Here is a 16,385-nt window from a genome sequence, read left to right on the forward strand (position 1 = left end):
AGGCCCACTATGGAATACTAGAAAAAAGACTTCCAGAAGCAACCTAATGACTCCATCTGGGGAATAAAAAGACCACTTCATATGATGAAAAATAGGATTATGTTAATGATATCCAGGTTTGAGAACAAAACTCTATCCCCCCAAATCAGTAGAGTTAAGCAAAATAAGATTAGATTTCTAAAAGGTAAACAGAAAAATAGAGTTTACATTATAAATTGTAGAACAGAATTATAGTTAGCATATATTCATATAATGTGTCACTCACCTATGAAGAGTTTCTAAAATGTTTAGAATTCACCTAAATACTTCCATGAATTCCCTCTCCATTAATAATAACTACACTTACAGAGTGCTTACTTAGTGCTAAGTACATTTATAAGCACTTGACAGGGATCAGCCCATCTGACCCTTCCAACAGCCTTATGAAGTACTGCAATGGCTCTGTATTTCATAGATGAAGCACAGACATGTTAAACTGCCTGCCCACAGTAACACACCTAGTGAGCATGCGAATTGGGATCTAACGCCAGGTGTAAAGCATCGGAATCCCCACAGGCACTTCCTTCCAGTACTGCCTCTACTCTCTTCATTAGGTAAAGTTCACTAACCTTACAACAGATGCCCCTTGATGGGGTGTCCTATTTTCTTCTTTTTGTTGTACCTTCCATAGTGTACCGAAAAGTTTGCCATCTATGTAATCAATTTTGGAAAATGATGTAATTTCAAAACAAAGACCCAACAACAAAAGTGAGGCAGATTGATGTTTCCATATATATTTTTTTCCAAATATATATTTCATAAACACACACACACACACAAATGTGTCAAATAATTCTTTGGGACACGAGAGTATAAACTTAATAGAGCAGAAGAGAAAATTAAGATTAGTTTGCTCTGACCCCACTGAAGAAATCCCCTGTCATGTGACTCCATGCATCTCTCTGTGTCTACAAATTATGTGGGAGTAACTCACCAGTTCCTGAGGGAGTGTGGGACAAGTAGGGAGAAGACTGACTGGAAAAACACGACCAACACAGCGGCCCTTGAGCTTAGAAAACAAACTAACTTCCGAAAAGTAAATAACAATCAGACAGTCCACACTTGTTATAGTCATTCCTGGGAAACCAGGTATTGGGAAGAAACCAGTCTACACCTATGCACAGTCAAGATCCAGGAAGACACATATCCCAGAATCAATGGGATTTACAGTATCTAGGATTAAAGTCCCTCCAAGATTGACTCCTACTTACAGCAATCAGGGCAGGAAAACTAAGCCTCCTTGGATTTCCTTTTTCTTCCTCTGCAGCTGTTAGGAATAAAATGGAACAGTGCATCTTAGGTAGTGCATGGTTCCTGGGGTAATGTCTCACTTTGGTGGCAGGAGAGCAGCAATGATTTTTCTCACCATCAGTGACGTGTATTGGGCCTGGCAGGAACTCAACCAACTCCTTCAGGTCGTTAAGTAGCAATATAAACTCTAGCATCTTGATGACACGTTTAGAATTTTTCAAATTAACATTCAAAATTGAAAACCAAAATAAATGTGACATTCATTCATTCAGTCATCTATTCATTCAGTGAACAAATGTTCACTGAGTATCTATCCTGTACCAGATTTTATTTTAGGCCCTGGGGGTACACCAGGATACCAAACAGTCAAGATTCTTATCTTCAGGGAGCTTATTGTTTCCTGAGAGAAATAAGAGCATGTTTTAATATGTCATTGTTCTACATCAAGTTTATCTAATGATTAATATTAAAAATTCTTACATTTAAATAAAGAATAAATATGTCAATGTTACTTACAGATCAATAAAATATAAAGGATATTTTCTTTTAATTTAATATATGGCTATCTTCCCAGCTATGTAATGTTAATAAAATATATATTAAAAGTGTGATTTCCTCATGTTCACTCAAATGCAAGCATACATAAATTCACATAGACTGCACAAATCATAACAAAAAAATGCAGACATTTTCCAACGCAGAAAAAGCTAATGTCCTAACAACCTATGCATATTAATGACCACAACAACACTTATTTTACTCCAATCTTGAAGCTTCCCTTATTACAGTTCTTTGGTTTGCACTTTCCCTTTGGTCCTCCCCTGCTATCCAACTACTCAAAATCCATTTATCCACCCATTTATTTATTTATTGCACAAATATGTCCAGAAACAATTGAAGTGAGAACCTCTAGAATCCACTTGCCCTTGTCCTTTAGGATCAGAATTTCTCAGAAGGTGAAAAAGACCTAAGGTCTTCTATTTTTTTTTTTTTTTTTTTGAGACTCTCAGTTTACTTTATTAAAAAGTAAAGAAATGGCAACTAACAGAGTTATTAAAATATAGCTGATCTTAAATGCTTAAATTTCACAGAGTAAAGCTTTTAAAAAACATAATCGCAATGACAGAAGCAATGACTTCATGTCTAGCTTTATTTGAAAGGAATGCCAAAGGTTTACATTTACAAGGTCCTCCGTGAACTTGAAACTGCCTTCCAAGGGCCCCCCTTATCCGGCTGGCACATTTCTGTCTCATTGTTAAGAAGAGGCCACCAGGCTGTCTCCATTTATGACTGTCTCATTCTCACTCCCTACTGCACATAGCCCTTGGACCTCAGAAGGGCACAGGATCCTGTATTTGGGCTTAAAATTCCTAACTATCCTAGGGCTCCTGATAGTGATATCTCGCACCTATTACAGGTTTAAAAGGATTTTTGTGGCTCACCTACAAATTTCATACCATTGTTCTAGAAGGAAATGCACCTTATTGCAAAAAAATTAACTTAAAAATTATAAATTTTTGGAATATGACCTACACATTTAGGGTATTACATGAAATTCTATATTTTCTCAAACATGGTAACTGCATTTCTTCTTTTCTTGCCTATTTATATGTTCTTCCCATACATGATAACTGTCTTTTTAAATTTTAACTTGCCCTTAAAACTTGCCATTCAAAAAAAAAAAACAAAAAACTTGCCATTCAAAAAAAAGAAAAAAAACTTGCCATCCATTTATAACTTATGTAAATAATGGGAAATAACAGACCTCCTTTTTGAGTTTACAATATAAAATATTTCTGTATATAGCTACGCACAAGCAGCAAGTATGCAACTTATACTGATTAAATGTCAAATATGCCATTACAGAAAGCAAATCATACTGTTCACATAGGACTATTATCATTTAGACACTTTGGAGAAAAAACATAAAAGTTTATTTTCAGTGCTGTCCTGACAAACTATCACTACTACAAGGAACATTCCCTCCACCACTGGGAAAACGAAGGATATCATGAAAAAATTCAAATCACTTGACTTCTAAAAGGTCTTTTTTTTGGTTTTTTTGGCTGTGCTGAACATGGCATGTGGGGATCTTAATTCCCTGACCAGGGGTCAGACCCACACCCCCTGCAGTGGAAGGGCAGTGTCTTAACCACTGGACCACCAAGGAAGTCCCTAAAAGGTCTTTTCTTTACCTCTGCCACACTGAGGGCTACTTAGGCCACAAGAGGCACAAAAGCAAAATAGATCTCAGCAGAATTGTACTGATTTGTGGCAAATGCAATTTAAAGAAAAACAGATTTACTGAGTGGCTATGACATTCTAACCACTGTAGTGGGCCTGCTGCTGCTGCTGCTGCTGCTAAGTCACTTCAGTCATGTCCGACTCTGTGTGACCCCATAGACGGCAGCCCACCAGGCTCCCCCGTCCCTGGGATTCTCCAGGCAAGAACACTGGAGTGGGTTGCCATTCCCTTCTCCAGTGCATGAAAGTGAAAAGTGAAAGTGAAGTTGCTCAGCCGTGTCCGACTGTTAGCGACCCCATGGACTGCAGCCTACCAGGCTCCTCTGTCCATGGGATTTTCCAGGCAAGAGTACTGGAGTGGGGTGCCATCGCCTTCTCTGTAGTGGGCCTAGAGATATAAAATCAGTAAGACTTGAGTGTATGTGTCCCTGTGCGACATATACAGGGACCCATATATAGATCCCAGTGTCTCTGTGCGACCGTTTGGACTGTAGCCCATCAGGCTCCTCTGTCCATGAGATTTTTCAGGCAAGAATCATGGAGTGTGTTGCCATTTCCACCTCCAGGGGATCTTCCCCACCCAGGGATCAAACTTGCGTCTCTAGTGTCTCCTGCATTGCAGGAGATTCTTTATGAGGGTCTCTACCTAAAAGGTGCTTTGTAAGACTTAAAAAACAAGACATAGACCCAGTGTAATCTTTTAAATTAATCACACACAAAACTAAAGTAATTGTGAAAAGGATCTATGTAGGGTGAAACATAATACTATATAATATATAAACATACCAATGAAAACATTAAAAATACAGATACTACCGTATAATAACTATTTAAAAACCCAATGTTGAATGGAAAGATGATACAATTTTAGACTACAGAATATATAAATCCAGCAAGGGTCCCGCCTTTTTATACTTAAGTGCCAACATCTCTACTTTTCATTCCTTTCTTTCCCTTTGCTTCTCTATTGGCCTTCTAATCTCTAGTATATGTGTGGTTGAAAGACTAGAAGGTATAGGCCAATGCAGATCTTCACGAAAATATGAAGGAAACAAAAGTCTTATTTCTTGATGCAGCATCAGGCAAACATGAGACTATGTTTCACTGTGAAAGAAAGTTGCTGATATGACTTTACAATTTTTATATCATCACATTCCTACTTTCAACTTAAAAGAATATAAAATAAATGTAATGAAAACTTGCTCAATCAAAACAAAAAAAAAACTAGTCTTTAGTACTTCTTATATTAATTTACTTTAAATATTCACCTTCTTCATTATTTTCCTAAAATTTCATAGCTGTATACATTTCTCATTAAAAAATAATTTGAGTCATCATTTTAGAAATAGCTTATAGGACGTGGGAAAGTGATACTGCCATCTTGTGGTTAAAGATTCATTTACAACAACAAGGACTTACTGGTATTTCCCATTAACTCCACAGTACATTATGTATTAATCTAAAGAAAAATAATTTACTGTTTGGAAGTTATCTTTAAGAAAAATATACTTTTCGTACATCTCTCTCACTTTCTTATGTTAAATCCCACTAAGTTAAAGCAGAAATGGCATTTTGAGTGGCAGCCTCAGATGTGCATTTGGCCCTCTAGATCCTACTCACAGTAGTTGATCCTTCACTTTCAGTGTAACACACACTCTAACCCTGAGAATTTAGAGAAACAAAAATATGGAATCTAGGACCACTGTTTCACAAAGTAATCTCCAAGACCTACAAGCAACTAATGTGACATTTATGCTAAGCTTATAAATAATTTTTTTTTGGACCTAGGACCCTAAATTCAAAAGCACTACAGATAAACTCGGAGAATGAAATGGCAATCCACTCCAGTGTTCTTGCCTGGAGAATCCCAGGGACAGGGGAGCCTGGTGGGCTGCCGTCTATGGAGTCGCACAGAGTCAGACACGACTGAAGTGACTTAGCAGCAGTAGCACAGATAAAATAAACAATATAGCAACAGAAATACTTTCTTCCATCCCTCTTATATATGGTAGTGGTGATTTAGTCACTAAATTGTATCCAACTCTTGCGATCTCATGGACTGTAGCCCACCAGGCTCCTCTGTCTATGGGGTTCCCCAGGCAAGAATACAGGAATTTACTTATGTATAGCAACCTGTTTTTCCATATATAGCTAAGAATTATACTTAAATGGAAAAATTAATTTTATAAGTACAGTCCTCTATATTTTTCAAGTATGTGGTCTTCTGTAATCTATGCAAGACACCTGTTGCAAGTGTTTTACAATGGTGGAATCTAATTAAAAGTCAGGACACTTCTACATCTAACTCTTGTCATCAGAAAGTTTTACTTTTTTTTTTTTCCTTTTTGAGCAAATCACCAAAATTATAGGAAGACAGCACCATCTATAGGTCTGCCCAGGTACAGAATGAAGTTATTAGATGTTACTGCTCACTGTGATACAGTAGCCAACCAAATGTACTACCCCAGAAGGAAGTTCCAAAATAACCCTGTTTATTCTTGACACTCTCCAAAGCATTTTACTCTATCTCTACAACCACCCTCCAGGATAATAATTGTAATAATCACAACAACAGTCACAGCAATAAGAACTAAAACCAAAGTTTCCCATAATTGCATTATTTTGATTTTGATAGATTTGATGATTCATAAATAGGCAAGTTTTCAGGAACTATTAGGGCACTGGCATTTTCCTCTCCCTCTCTCTCTCTCTCTCTCTCACACACACACAAATACACACACACACACACTCACACACACACAAAATGTAAAACTTTGTGGTGACAATTCTATTTTAGGTGTCACTGAATTCTACTGAAACACATATTTAATTATTCTTTCTCCAAAGTTACATCTTCTCCTTATAACAGTCCACTCTAGTTTCTATAGACATTCAACTAAATTTACCATTGTGTCTAACCTAAGGCTACCAGACTCAAACAAAGGAAAAGGCTCAAGACAAATCAATGTTTTATGCAACTTAAATATCCTCCTTCACGATAAGCTTGTCCAGTCGGCTCTGGGGTCGCTCTCACTCCAGTGAGTCATTCTAGAGCCTAAGGTGATTGTATAAGGGTTGAATAAATGATAACCTGAGCACCGAGGGTCAGATCATTCCTAATTATTGCTGGTAGGGACTGGCAGAAATGATGTAGCCCCAAAGATGCTGAGCCCCCTGTGGGTAGTATGGAGAATTTCATAAAGTGCTGGGGCTAGCACTTAAAGATCTAGCAAAAACAAGAAATGGCTGGTTGCACCAAAGGTAGACTCTGTTTGTTCATCAATACTCAACCTACAGTATTTAACCCAACTGGAATAAAAGAGGCCTGATGAAGGTAGTACTCTGTATGGGGCTGATAACCTGATATCTCATTCTGTATATTACAAGGCAGGGTGGGATAGTGGGTAGGAATATAAACTCTGAAAGCAAAGAGAACAGAGCTTGAGCCTATACTCTGTCACTGGTCTTGAGCAAGTTACTTAATTTCTCTAAGCTTTATTTCCCTCATCCTCAAGAAGTTACAGATTAATATTGATGATTTAACCAAAGTAAGGATTTTAAGTAAAGCATTGATATATTGAATAGTAAGGCAATGGCACCCCACTCCAGTACTCTTGCCTGGAGAATCCCATGGACGGAGGAGCCTGTTGGGCTGCAGTCCATGGGGTCGTGAAGAGTCGGACACAACTGAGCGACTCCACTTTCACTTTTCACTTTCATGCATTGGAGAAGGAAATGGCAACCCACTCCTGTGTTCTTGTCTGGAGAATCCCAGGGACGGGGGAGCCTGGTGGGCTGCCGTCTATGGGGTCGCACAGAGTCGGACACGACTGAAGCGACTTAGCAGCAGCAGCAGCAGCATACACATAGTAGGCAGGCATTCAAGAGCATTGAAGATGTATCTTAGCATTTCCTGTTTGTCTTATTATAATTATTGACTAGATAATTACGTAGGATCCACCCAACCTAAACAAGTACCCAGAGAAATTCATTTGCAACTTCTTAACAAACAGAATTAGTGAGAAAAACTAGACTCAAAATAAGGATGGACACAACTATATAACAAAGGAAAAATGGTATTTGAGGATCTAATATCAGTTTCAAATTTTAGCTCCAAAATATTTTTTAAATCATTAGAATCCACATGACTCTTGATTTCCACATTATTTTTACTGTATAATTTAGAAATTTAAGTCTTCAGGGCACAGAGAAGTTAGAAATACAGATCAGAGAGTTACCTGCACCTGGATAGTATAGAAGCCAGAGAGCAAGAACACAGCAGAGTGGGAATGGGTAGAGAACTCAGAATCCTGCAGAACATCAATTTTTGAAGAAATGGAAAAAAGACAGAGGAACCAGCAGTTCTTTGTTGCTGGTACACAAGTGATCATGTATGGAGAAGGGGGTGAAAATCAATAGCAGAGACAACTTTAAAGAGAAAAATTGGTTACAGATGTGAAATTCCACCAAGATTAGGTAAAATTAGGAATAAAAGCCAGTAGTTAACAGTTCCAGCAAAAAGGTAAATTCAGATATGCCAGTTATAGTGGGTAGTCAAACTGAGTGAGGAACTTTTCACAAAAGTTGACAATGAAAGGAAGAAAAATACAGGACCATAGCTTGAATTTGAGAAACACAATATGAAGAGAAAAATACAATCGATTGTTTGTTGTGACTTGAACTGTGTTCCCCCACCCCTGAAAAGATATGTTCAAATCCTAACCCCTAGTACCTAAGAATGTGACCTTATTTGGAAATAGCATCTTTGCAAACATTATCAAGTTAAAATAAGGTCATAATGGAATGTAGTGGGCCACAATCCAATGAGTGATGTTCTTATAACAAGAGAGAAATTTGGATACAGACACTGAGGCAAATAGGGAGAAAGCGATGTGACAACAGTCAAAGAGCACAAGGACTGTGGGCAACTGCAGAAGCTAGGTGAGAGGCAGACAACAGATTCTCTCTCAGATTCCCCGCCCACACTTTGATTTCAGACTTCTAACCTCCAGAACCACACGACCATGAATTGCCGGTGTTTTGTGCCACCCAGTTCGTGGTACATCATTCAAACCGCTAGCAAACTAATAAACAAAAACTACTGACAACAATCCAAAGATACAGACCTACTAGAGTATCTGCTGTTGCTGTTGTTGTTTAGTCTCTAAGTTCTGTCCAACTCTTTGCAACCCCATGGACTGTAGCCCACCAGGCTCCTCTGTCCAAGGAATTTCCCAGGCAAGAATATTTATAAGGTGTATAAATCATGATCACATCAAAATAGGGAAATAACTGACACAAACATGATAGTTTAAAAGCAAAAGAAAACTGGTAAGGAGAAAGAGTTAAAATCTGAAACAATTATAAAGAATCCTGTAGAAGTCCCTTAACCTGGTTTCACTCATTGCCATTTTAAGATACTGCACACTTAAATCATAAAGGTGTTTGAAAATGATTGGTGCATCTCTTTTCAGTTTGGGGTCCTGAAACGAAAGATGATACATAAATTTTAAAAGTGATCACGGGACTTCCTTGGTAGTGCAGAGAATAAGAATCTGGGCACACGGGTTCCATGACTGGTCTGGGAAGATTCCACAAGCTGTGGAGCAACTAAGACCCTATGCCTCAACTACTGAGCCCGTGCTCCAGAGCCCTCGAGCTGTAACCATTGAGCCCTCAAGCCACAACTAGAAGCCCTCCCACCTAGAGCCTGTGCTCAACAACAAGAGAAGCCATCACAGTAAGAAGCCCTAGAGAGTGCCCCTAGAGAGCAGCCAACTATAGAGAGTTGCAAACTAGAGAGTAGCCCCCATTTGCCATAACTAGATAAAGCCCATCCAAAGCAACAAAGACCCAACACAGACAAAAATAAAATAAATAAAAATTAAAAGTGATCATGGGCCTCTTAGCCAAAAAAAAGGTGGCAGAGAGTGCAGACCTGAATGTTTTCACGTCATTTATCAAACAACTACTATAAAATAAAATATTGTTGAAAGAAAATATTGTTGCAATATCAGTTGTCTGATTATTAGAATCCCAGAATACTTATCTTTCTTCAGAGTAGGACCCCAAGAATAATATTCTATGGCTTGGGCTTCTGATATCTATTCATTAATACAGTCAACAAACATTTCTGAGCACCTACTGTACTATACCTAAAACATAGCTTCTCAATGGTCTGAGATGCTGTCGTCAAGACAGTGGTGGGACACAGGGCGGGGGGCAGGGAGGTGAGGAAGGCCTGGTTAACAAGGCGTATCTAAAATGTGTAAAGTTGTTTTATGTTCTTATATCACTTGTGCCCACATACAATACTTATAGTTTTAAAACATGTTTCAGTGAAGGACAGTAAAATAAACCCTCTGAAATGTCCCATGTAATTCATATTTTATTGGCTCTTAAGTTCATATTTTTGAGAACTAGATTTTCTTTGAGACAGACTATATTTCAATTAAAACATATCCTTTAAAGGTATTTCATAATTAATTTGAGCAATAGAGTTGCTTCCTCCTATGTGGTTGAAATAAGGGGAATTTTTCCTCCCTAATTACCCAGATAATGGGTTCCAGCCTCCCTTTGATGTGTCATAAAGGTTCACCTGTTTCTCTACAACCTGCTATTTATTATCAAGCAAATGCAGTTTGCCAAATCCTGAATTTCCAAAGGTGCCATTTATCCAAATCACATGTGTATCCCCTTTGCACCCATGCTGAAAAAGAATTCTCCTTGATCAAAATTTTAACCTTGATTACCCCCCCAGTGCATCAGCCCTTTTATTACCAAGTCCAAATTAAAATCCAGAGAACTACTAGTATACACACTGCCTATTAAGGCATTTCTTTTAACTGTATTTTAACTGTTTGGGGTTAGGGTAGAAAGGTAGAAAGGTAGAAATCTTGTGAAAATGGAGATATGTAAGGTATATAAGATTAGGAGTTTTGAAAATAAGATTTGAAATTATTCTACCTTTTTAGTGACCTTTTTGGGTTGAAAGCCTTGAACTCTCTTCCATCAATATAAAGTACATTTTACATATACGCTCAATAGTTTATCTCCCAGGAGTCTATCTATGAATCCCAGGTTTCTCTCCTCCAGAAAAAGTCTCTCATTTCATTTTCTCACTTGATCCCTTGAAGATGATTAATGAGATAAACTACACAAAGTAGTTGAACTGTGTTTAGTGCAAAACTGGAAAACTTATTTCTGTGATACTTTGACTAAACAATTTGACTCAAACATCTCCAGCACGATGAACAAAATAAAAACAGTGATTGAAGCTGTGGTAGGATGTTTGCTTACAAGATACAGAGGACTAGGATGATGCTGGAGAGGAAGAAACAACAGCCTGGAAATTTGGGGAAATAAATCAGGGTTCTGCTGGAATGGTGATCATGTAAAAGACAGATGGAGGAGACTTAGGAATTCTTAAGAAGAATTCTGAGTGAGACCTGCAGAGGTCAAGGAATATGAGTGTCAGATTTGGGGAGGCAGGAGGAGAAGGGTCCTAGTGATGCCACCATGAAGAAAATTCAGTGTGGACAGGATCTAGGTGTGCCCTCTGGGGGGAGCCTGATAGGTCTGGGCAAGAGCAGGGTTTCTCAGGGGCCAGGGGACTTCGTTAGAGATCTGGGAGAATTGTAAAGTTGAATGCCAGAGCCCTGTGAGAACTTGGGTAGAATACCCATTTGAGGGGGCCTAAAAGGCACTCACATGACATGGGAAATAAAAACCCCATAAGCTTTGGAAACACATGGAAGTGCCCACATGGGAAAAGGGGAAGGTCTGAGATGGAACCATGCTCCTGGCTTCAAAAAAGAGATAAAAGGGAAACTTCCCAGAGCCACACTGGGAGCAAACCATGGAATGATGGGGGCCCCAGGGGACTGGGCTCATCTCTGCTCTTGGATACACAGATTATGACTCAGACCACAGGCCCGATTTCAGCTCCCACTTGCTCAAGTGGACAAAGCCTTTTTCAGGCCACAATCTGCCCTACTGCACATAGAGGCCCTAAATGCAATGAGAAATGATAATCTTGTGCCTGTACACATGGAATTATTTGGAGAGAGCAAGATATTATGATGCAGCAGAAAGACTAGAAGGATTGTATTTGTAGATAAAAGTTGTTTCAAGGGATGTAAACTAATAAAAGATAGATAATAAAGGATAGCAGAATTGATCTCTCCAACTTCTAAAAATATCTGCCAGTGAGAATAGTATTTTCCTAGTTCCTCTCTTATCCTATTCCTTTAGAAATGATTGCATGCTTGTGCAACCACAGGCAAGTGAATTATGCCCTCTGGGTATCAGTTTCTTCATTCTGAAGGTGTGGTGAGGATTTAAAATGTTGATACATGTAAAGCTTCACATTGGGCATGGCCCTTGTATTTATTCCAGAAATGTTAGCTATTTTTATTACTTGTATCATTCAATGCTAATGAGAATGTTAAAACTGGATGTGGCCTCAAGGCCATCTGGGAGCATTTATGCAGAAAATGATTTTCAAGTCAGGCCTTGAAAATGGGCAGAGTTTCAATCAGTTCAGTTCAGTTCAGTCGCTCAGTCGTGTCTGACTCTTTGCGACCCCATGAATCGCAGCACACCAGGCCTCCCCGTCCATCAACATCTCCCGGAGTTCACTCAAACTCACGTCCATCGAGTCGGTGATGCCATCCAGCCATCTCATCCTCTGTTGTCCCCTTCTCCTCCTGCCCCCAACCCCTCCCAACATCAGAGTCTTTTCCAATGAGTCAACTCTTTGCGTGAGATGGCCAAAGTATCGGAGTTTCAGTTTTAGGATTCCTGCCTGCAGTAGTAGATATAATGGTCATCTGAGTTAAATTCACCCATTCCAGTCCATTTTAGTTCACTGATTCCTAGAACGTCGACGTTCACTCTTGCCATCTCCTGTTTGACCACTTCCAATTTGCCTTGACTCGTGGACCTGACATTCCAGGTTCCTATGCAATATTGCTCTTTACAGCATCGGACCTTGCTTCTATCACCAGTCACATCCACAACTGGGTATTGTTTTTGCTTTGGCTCCATCCCTTCATTCTTTCTGGAGTTATTCACTAATCTGCAGTAACATATTGGGCACCTACTGACCTGGGGAGTTCCTCTTTCAGTATCCTATCATTTTGCCTTTTCATACTGTTCATGGGGTTCTCAAGGCAAGAATACTGAAGTGGTTTGCCATTCCCTTCTCCAGTGGACCACATTCTGTCAGAGAGTTTCACAGAGTTTAAATAGGTAGATAAAATTAGGAAAAGACATTCCAGGCATTGGGAATAAAGGTGCAAAGGTATAGGCAGCATTCAAGTATGGTGAGCAGATCTACTGAGCAGAAACCAAATGGAACGTATGGCAGAGGACAGGAAAATAAGACTGAAAGCTAAACTGACAGCACACAAGTAAGGAGGACAGAACTTGTTCTTCTCTTTACGGTCAGCAATGAAAGCCAAGAAAGATTTAACTTGCAACCTACTTCAACCTGGCTCCAACTCTATGGAATCTCTTTTTTCAAGTCTTCTAAAGCAGTGCTTCTAAAACCTGAAAGAATAAACTAGTGACTTGAGGACTTTCCTAAAACTCAGCTTCTGATATGGTATGTCTGCAATAAGCTTAGCCTGAGGTCCTACATTTTTAACATGCTTCCAAGTACTACCAGGTTCCTCCTTCCTGCTCATCCATGGATCACACTTTGAATACTAATCCAATGGCCTCTTCTCCATCTCATCCTTAACCTCTCTGAAGTGTTAGCCTTGCTGATCTTCCTGAAGCTATCATCACTGGCTTATATTCCCTCACCTCAATTTTAGGCTATTACTTGAAGCTGAGAAGGCAAACTAGGAGCCTACTCTGTGTATACTGTCTTGAGCACAGCTTTCATCACTGGGCTTCCCTGGTGGCTCAGATGGTAATGCATCTGCCCGCAGTGCAGGAGACCCGGGTTCAATCCCTGGGTCGGGAAGACCCCCCTGGAGAAGGAAATGGCAGTCCACTCCAGCACTCTTGCCTGGAAAATCCATGGATGGAGGAGCCTGACAGGTTACAGTCCATGGGGTCGCAAAGAGTCAGGCGGGACTGAGCAACTTCACTTTCACTTTCACTTTTCATCATGTAAAACAAAGTTGCCATTGGTAACAATATAATAGCTATAGCTACAAACTTAAGACAAGTCTTCAGATATGTATTATCCAAGCAACTGCCAGTGCATCATTTGGTTTTTTAAATGCAAATATTATAAACATCTTTTAACAAAAGACACACATATATCATTACAAAAGACACCAATTGCCCATCTCATGATGTGTTTCAACTTCTTTGGAAAATAATTTGCCCTGAGATTCTCACCCCTCCTAGTGGGGATTGGCTACAACTGATTGGTACAGAGGTGGGCCCCTACCCAATACTGGATTATTTTGAGTCTCACCCCAGCATCGTACACTGGAATTGAAAAAAAGCAAGTCAGTCTCCTGTTTCCCTGGTGGCTGAGTAGTAAAGAAATCGCCTGCAACGCAGAAGACCCAGGAGACCCAGATTCGATCCCTGGGTAGGGAAGATCGCCTGGAGGAGGGCATGGCGACCCACTCCTGTGTCCTTGCCTGGAGAATCCCATGGACAGAGGAGCCTGGCGGGCTACAGTCCGTGGGGTTGCAAAGAGTTGGACACAACTGAAGCAACTGAGCATGCACAAATGCACGTATGAATCACTAGTCACAAGTTAGGATGTTCACCAATTAACTATATTTCTCTCCTGGGCCAGCTGAGTTTTATTTAATAAGGGTTGTGGACTCTGAATCAAGCAAATCAAGGACAGCTGACAGTCTTGGACATTGTGGAATTTGACCAAAATGGTGAGTAAATTGGTGCAAATTCATTATCACTACCGGGAACAACTAAAAAGTAGAAAGTGGGGGTACTGACAACATAATGAATAGACACAGTATAATAACATATAAGAAATGAATGCCTTGATTGCCATATTAATGAAATGTCATCGTTAGAAAAGTGTGGATTGTAAGTGATACATCTGCTTGTGGTCCTCCTAGATGCAAGGAACTTGTGACAGGATGATAAATAGTCATAATTTGTAACAGTCCTTTATACAAAGTTCAAATTTTTTTGAAAATAAAATTTGCTAGTCAAAGGTAGATATTAGACATTCAGTCATCTTAATATGATTTACTAGCATTACCATAATTTATTAAGGGATATTTACATTTATAAAAATGTTTTAGGACTTCCCTGGTGGTCCAGTGGCTAAGACTTGGTGCTCCCAATGCAGGGGGCGCAAGTCCCATGCCTGGTCAGGGAATTAGGTTTCACTTGCTGCAAATAATGAAGTCCCTTGCCACAATTAAAGATTCACATGCAGCAGCTAAGGTCCAGAGCAGCTAAATAAATAAATAAGTACGTTTTAAAAAATGTCTTATGGTGATGAGTGAATTACAGTAATTATTTTATATATTCATAATAATATGTATCACAATTTGTAAGATTAAATTTTCAATCAATTCATAATTCATATTTTAAAATATCTTTAAAATACATTCACATAATGTAACTAGTGAGTTAGTAACTTTCTCTTAGCCACACTTAGTAATTACTTCCATGATTAGTTATAACAGATTTCTTCCTAAAGATTCTTCCCTACAGCATAACTCTCCATAAATTACTGTGAGCCTATTATATCAAAGGTGTTTATACGCGTCAACATTTTCATTTAATTTTAATATGCTTATTAAGGCAGGAATAGCTGCAAGCAAGAAACAGGATGCAGTAAGAAAACCTGTGGAGTCCCGAGGCACATACTTTAACGAGGGAGGTAGAAATCTGTAAGATCTGAGTTAGCTGGGGGAAAAAGAGGCTATAGTGGACAGCACCACTCAGTCTAACGCAAACTGAATCATTTCAAATACAATAGCCAGCCAGGCTAAAAGACCTCCTCAAAGCGGCAGGCCTCGGGACTGCTGCCTACCTTGCTTTCCAGGCTAGGAACACAGAATGCGGGGAACTCGAGAGCGGCCGGCGCGGGCGCCGCGGCGACTTGACCTGGGACACCCGGGGCCCGCCGCCTGATCCCGGTTTTCTTTACTCCCGCGCTCCGCGGGCTCGGGCTACTCAGGCTCTGAACCCGGAGCGCGGAAGGCATAGGAAGAAGTTTACTATGGTGGGGAGACTTGTCGGAGAAAGGTTTTTCGGAACACGCGAAAGGAAAGGCGACTAGCCCCCGGCCGGGCGGGGCGGCCTTACCAGCAGAGCCACCGGCCAGGATCTGCCGAGAAGCCTCGTTCACGAAGCCGACAGAGGGCTTAGCCGACATCTTCGCAAGACAGTGGACCACGGCGTGGGCTGAGATGCCGGGGCGAGCTCGCCTGCCTCGATGCCGGCCTGCAGGGCCTCTCTGGAGCAAGAGAGCTGGGGCTGTGTTGCTTCTTGGGCCGAGTGGCTCCCTGGGGGGCGGCAATCCGACGACTGCTCGGAGGCGGCGGGCGGTTTGGACCACAGATTAGCAGCGTGATCTCCGGCGTGTTGAGACCTGCCTGTGGCTCTCCTTCAGGGGCTCCCTCTCCCCACTCCTGTCTCTCTGGGCTCCGAGGACGACCCAGGGACCCCGGGGTTGGGTTGGTCGACCGCAGCGGGTCGGTTTGGTCTCCTAGATTGGCGCTCACGGGTTTCCCTATCGGGAGCCTTCTGCAGAGTTTGTCAAGCTGGACGCTCTGCCTCTGATAAGGCAAGTAAAAAAAGTGACTGTGGCCTAGAACTTCATCGGCAGGGCCCCGGCGACCCTTGCCCTCTGGAAAGCCAGAACACAGTGCAGTTCTAAAGAAGGAACAGGTGACTGA

General features: G+C 40.5%; 1 protein-coding gene across 4 annotated transcripts in view; it reads right to left on the reverse strand.

Annotated features, from left to right (window-relative positions):
- Window positions 1-16,385, reverse strand: part of SLC25A21 (solute carrier family 25 member 21) — a 553,178-nt gene that overhangs the window by 516,527 nt on the left and 20,266 nt on the right. For 2 of the 4 annotated variants that reach the window (XM_061394951.1, XM_061394950.1), the window contains exon 1: window positions 15,793-16,340. The exons of 1 other annotated variant lie outside the window; for it this stretch is intronic. In XM_061394951.1, coding sequence (XP_061250935.1) covers window positions 15,793-15,862 — 70 coding nt within the window. In that variant the 5' untranslated portion in view covers window positions 15,863-16,340. Of the gene's footprint in view, window positions 1-15,792; window positions 16,341-16,385 lie in introns of those variants that run through there. One more of the 4 variants, XM_061394949.1, reaches the window with a different exon arrangement.

This window comes from Bos javanicus, chromosome 21 (genome assembly GCF_032452875.1).
Source record: "Bos javanicus breed banteng chromosome 21, ARS-OSU_banteng_1.0, whole genome shotgun sequence".
Lineage (NCBI taxonomy): Eukaryota > Metazoa > Chordata > Mammalia > Artiodactyla > Bovidae > Bos > Bos javanicus.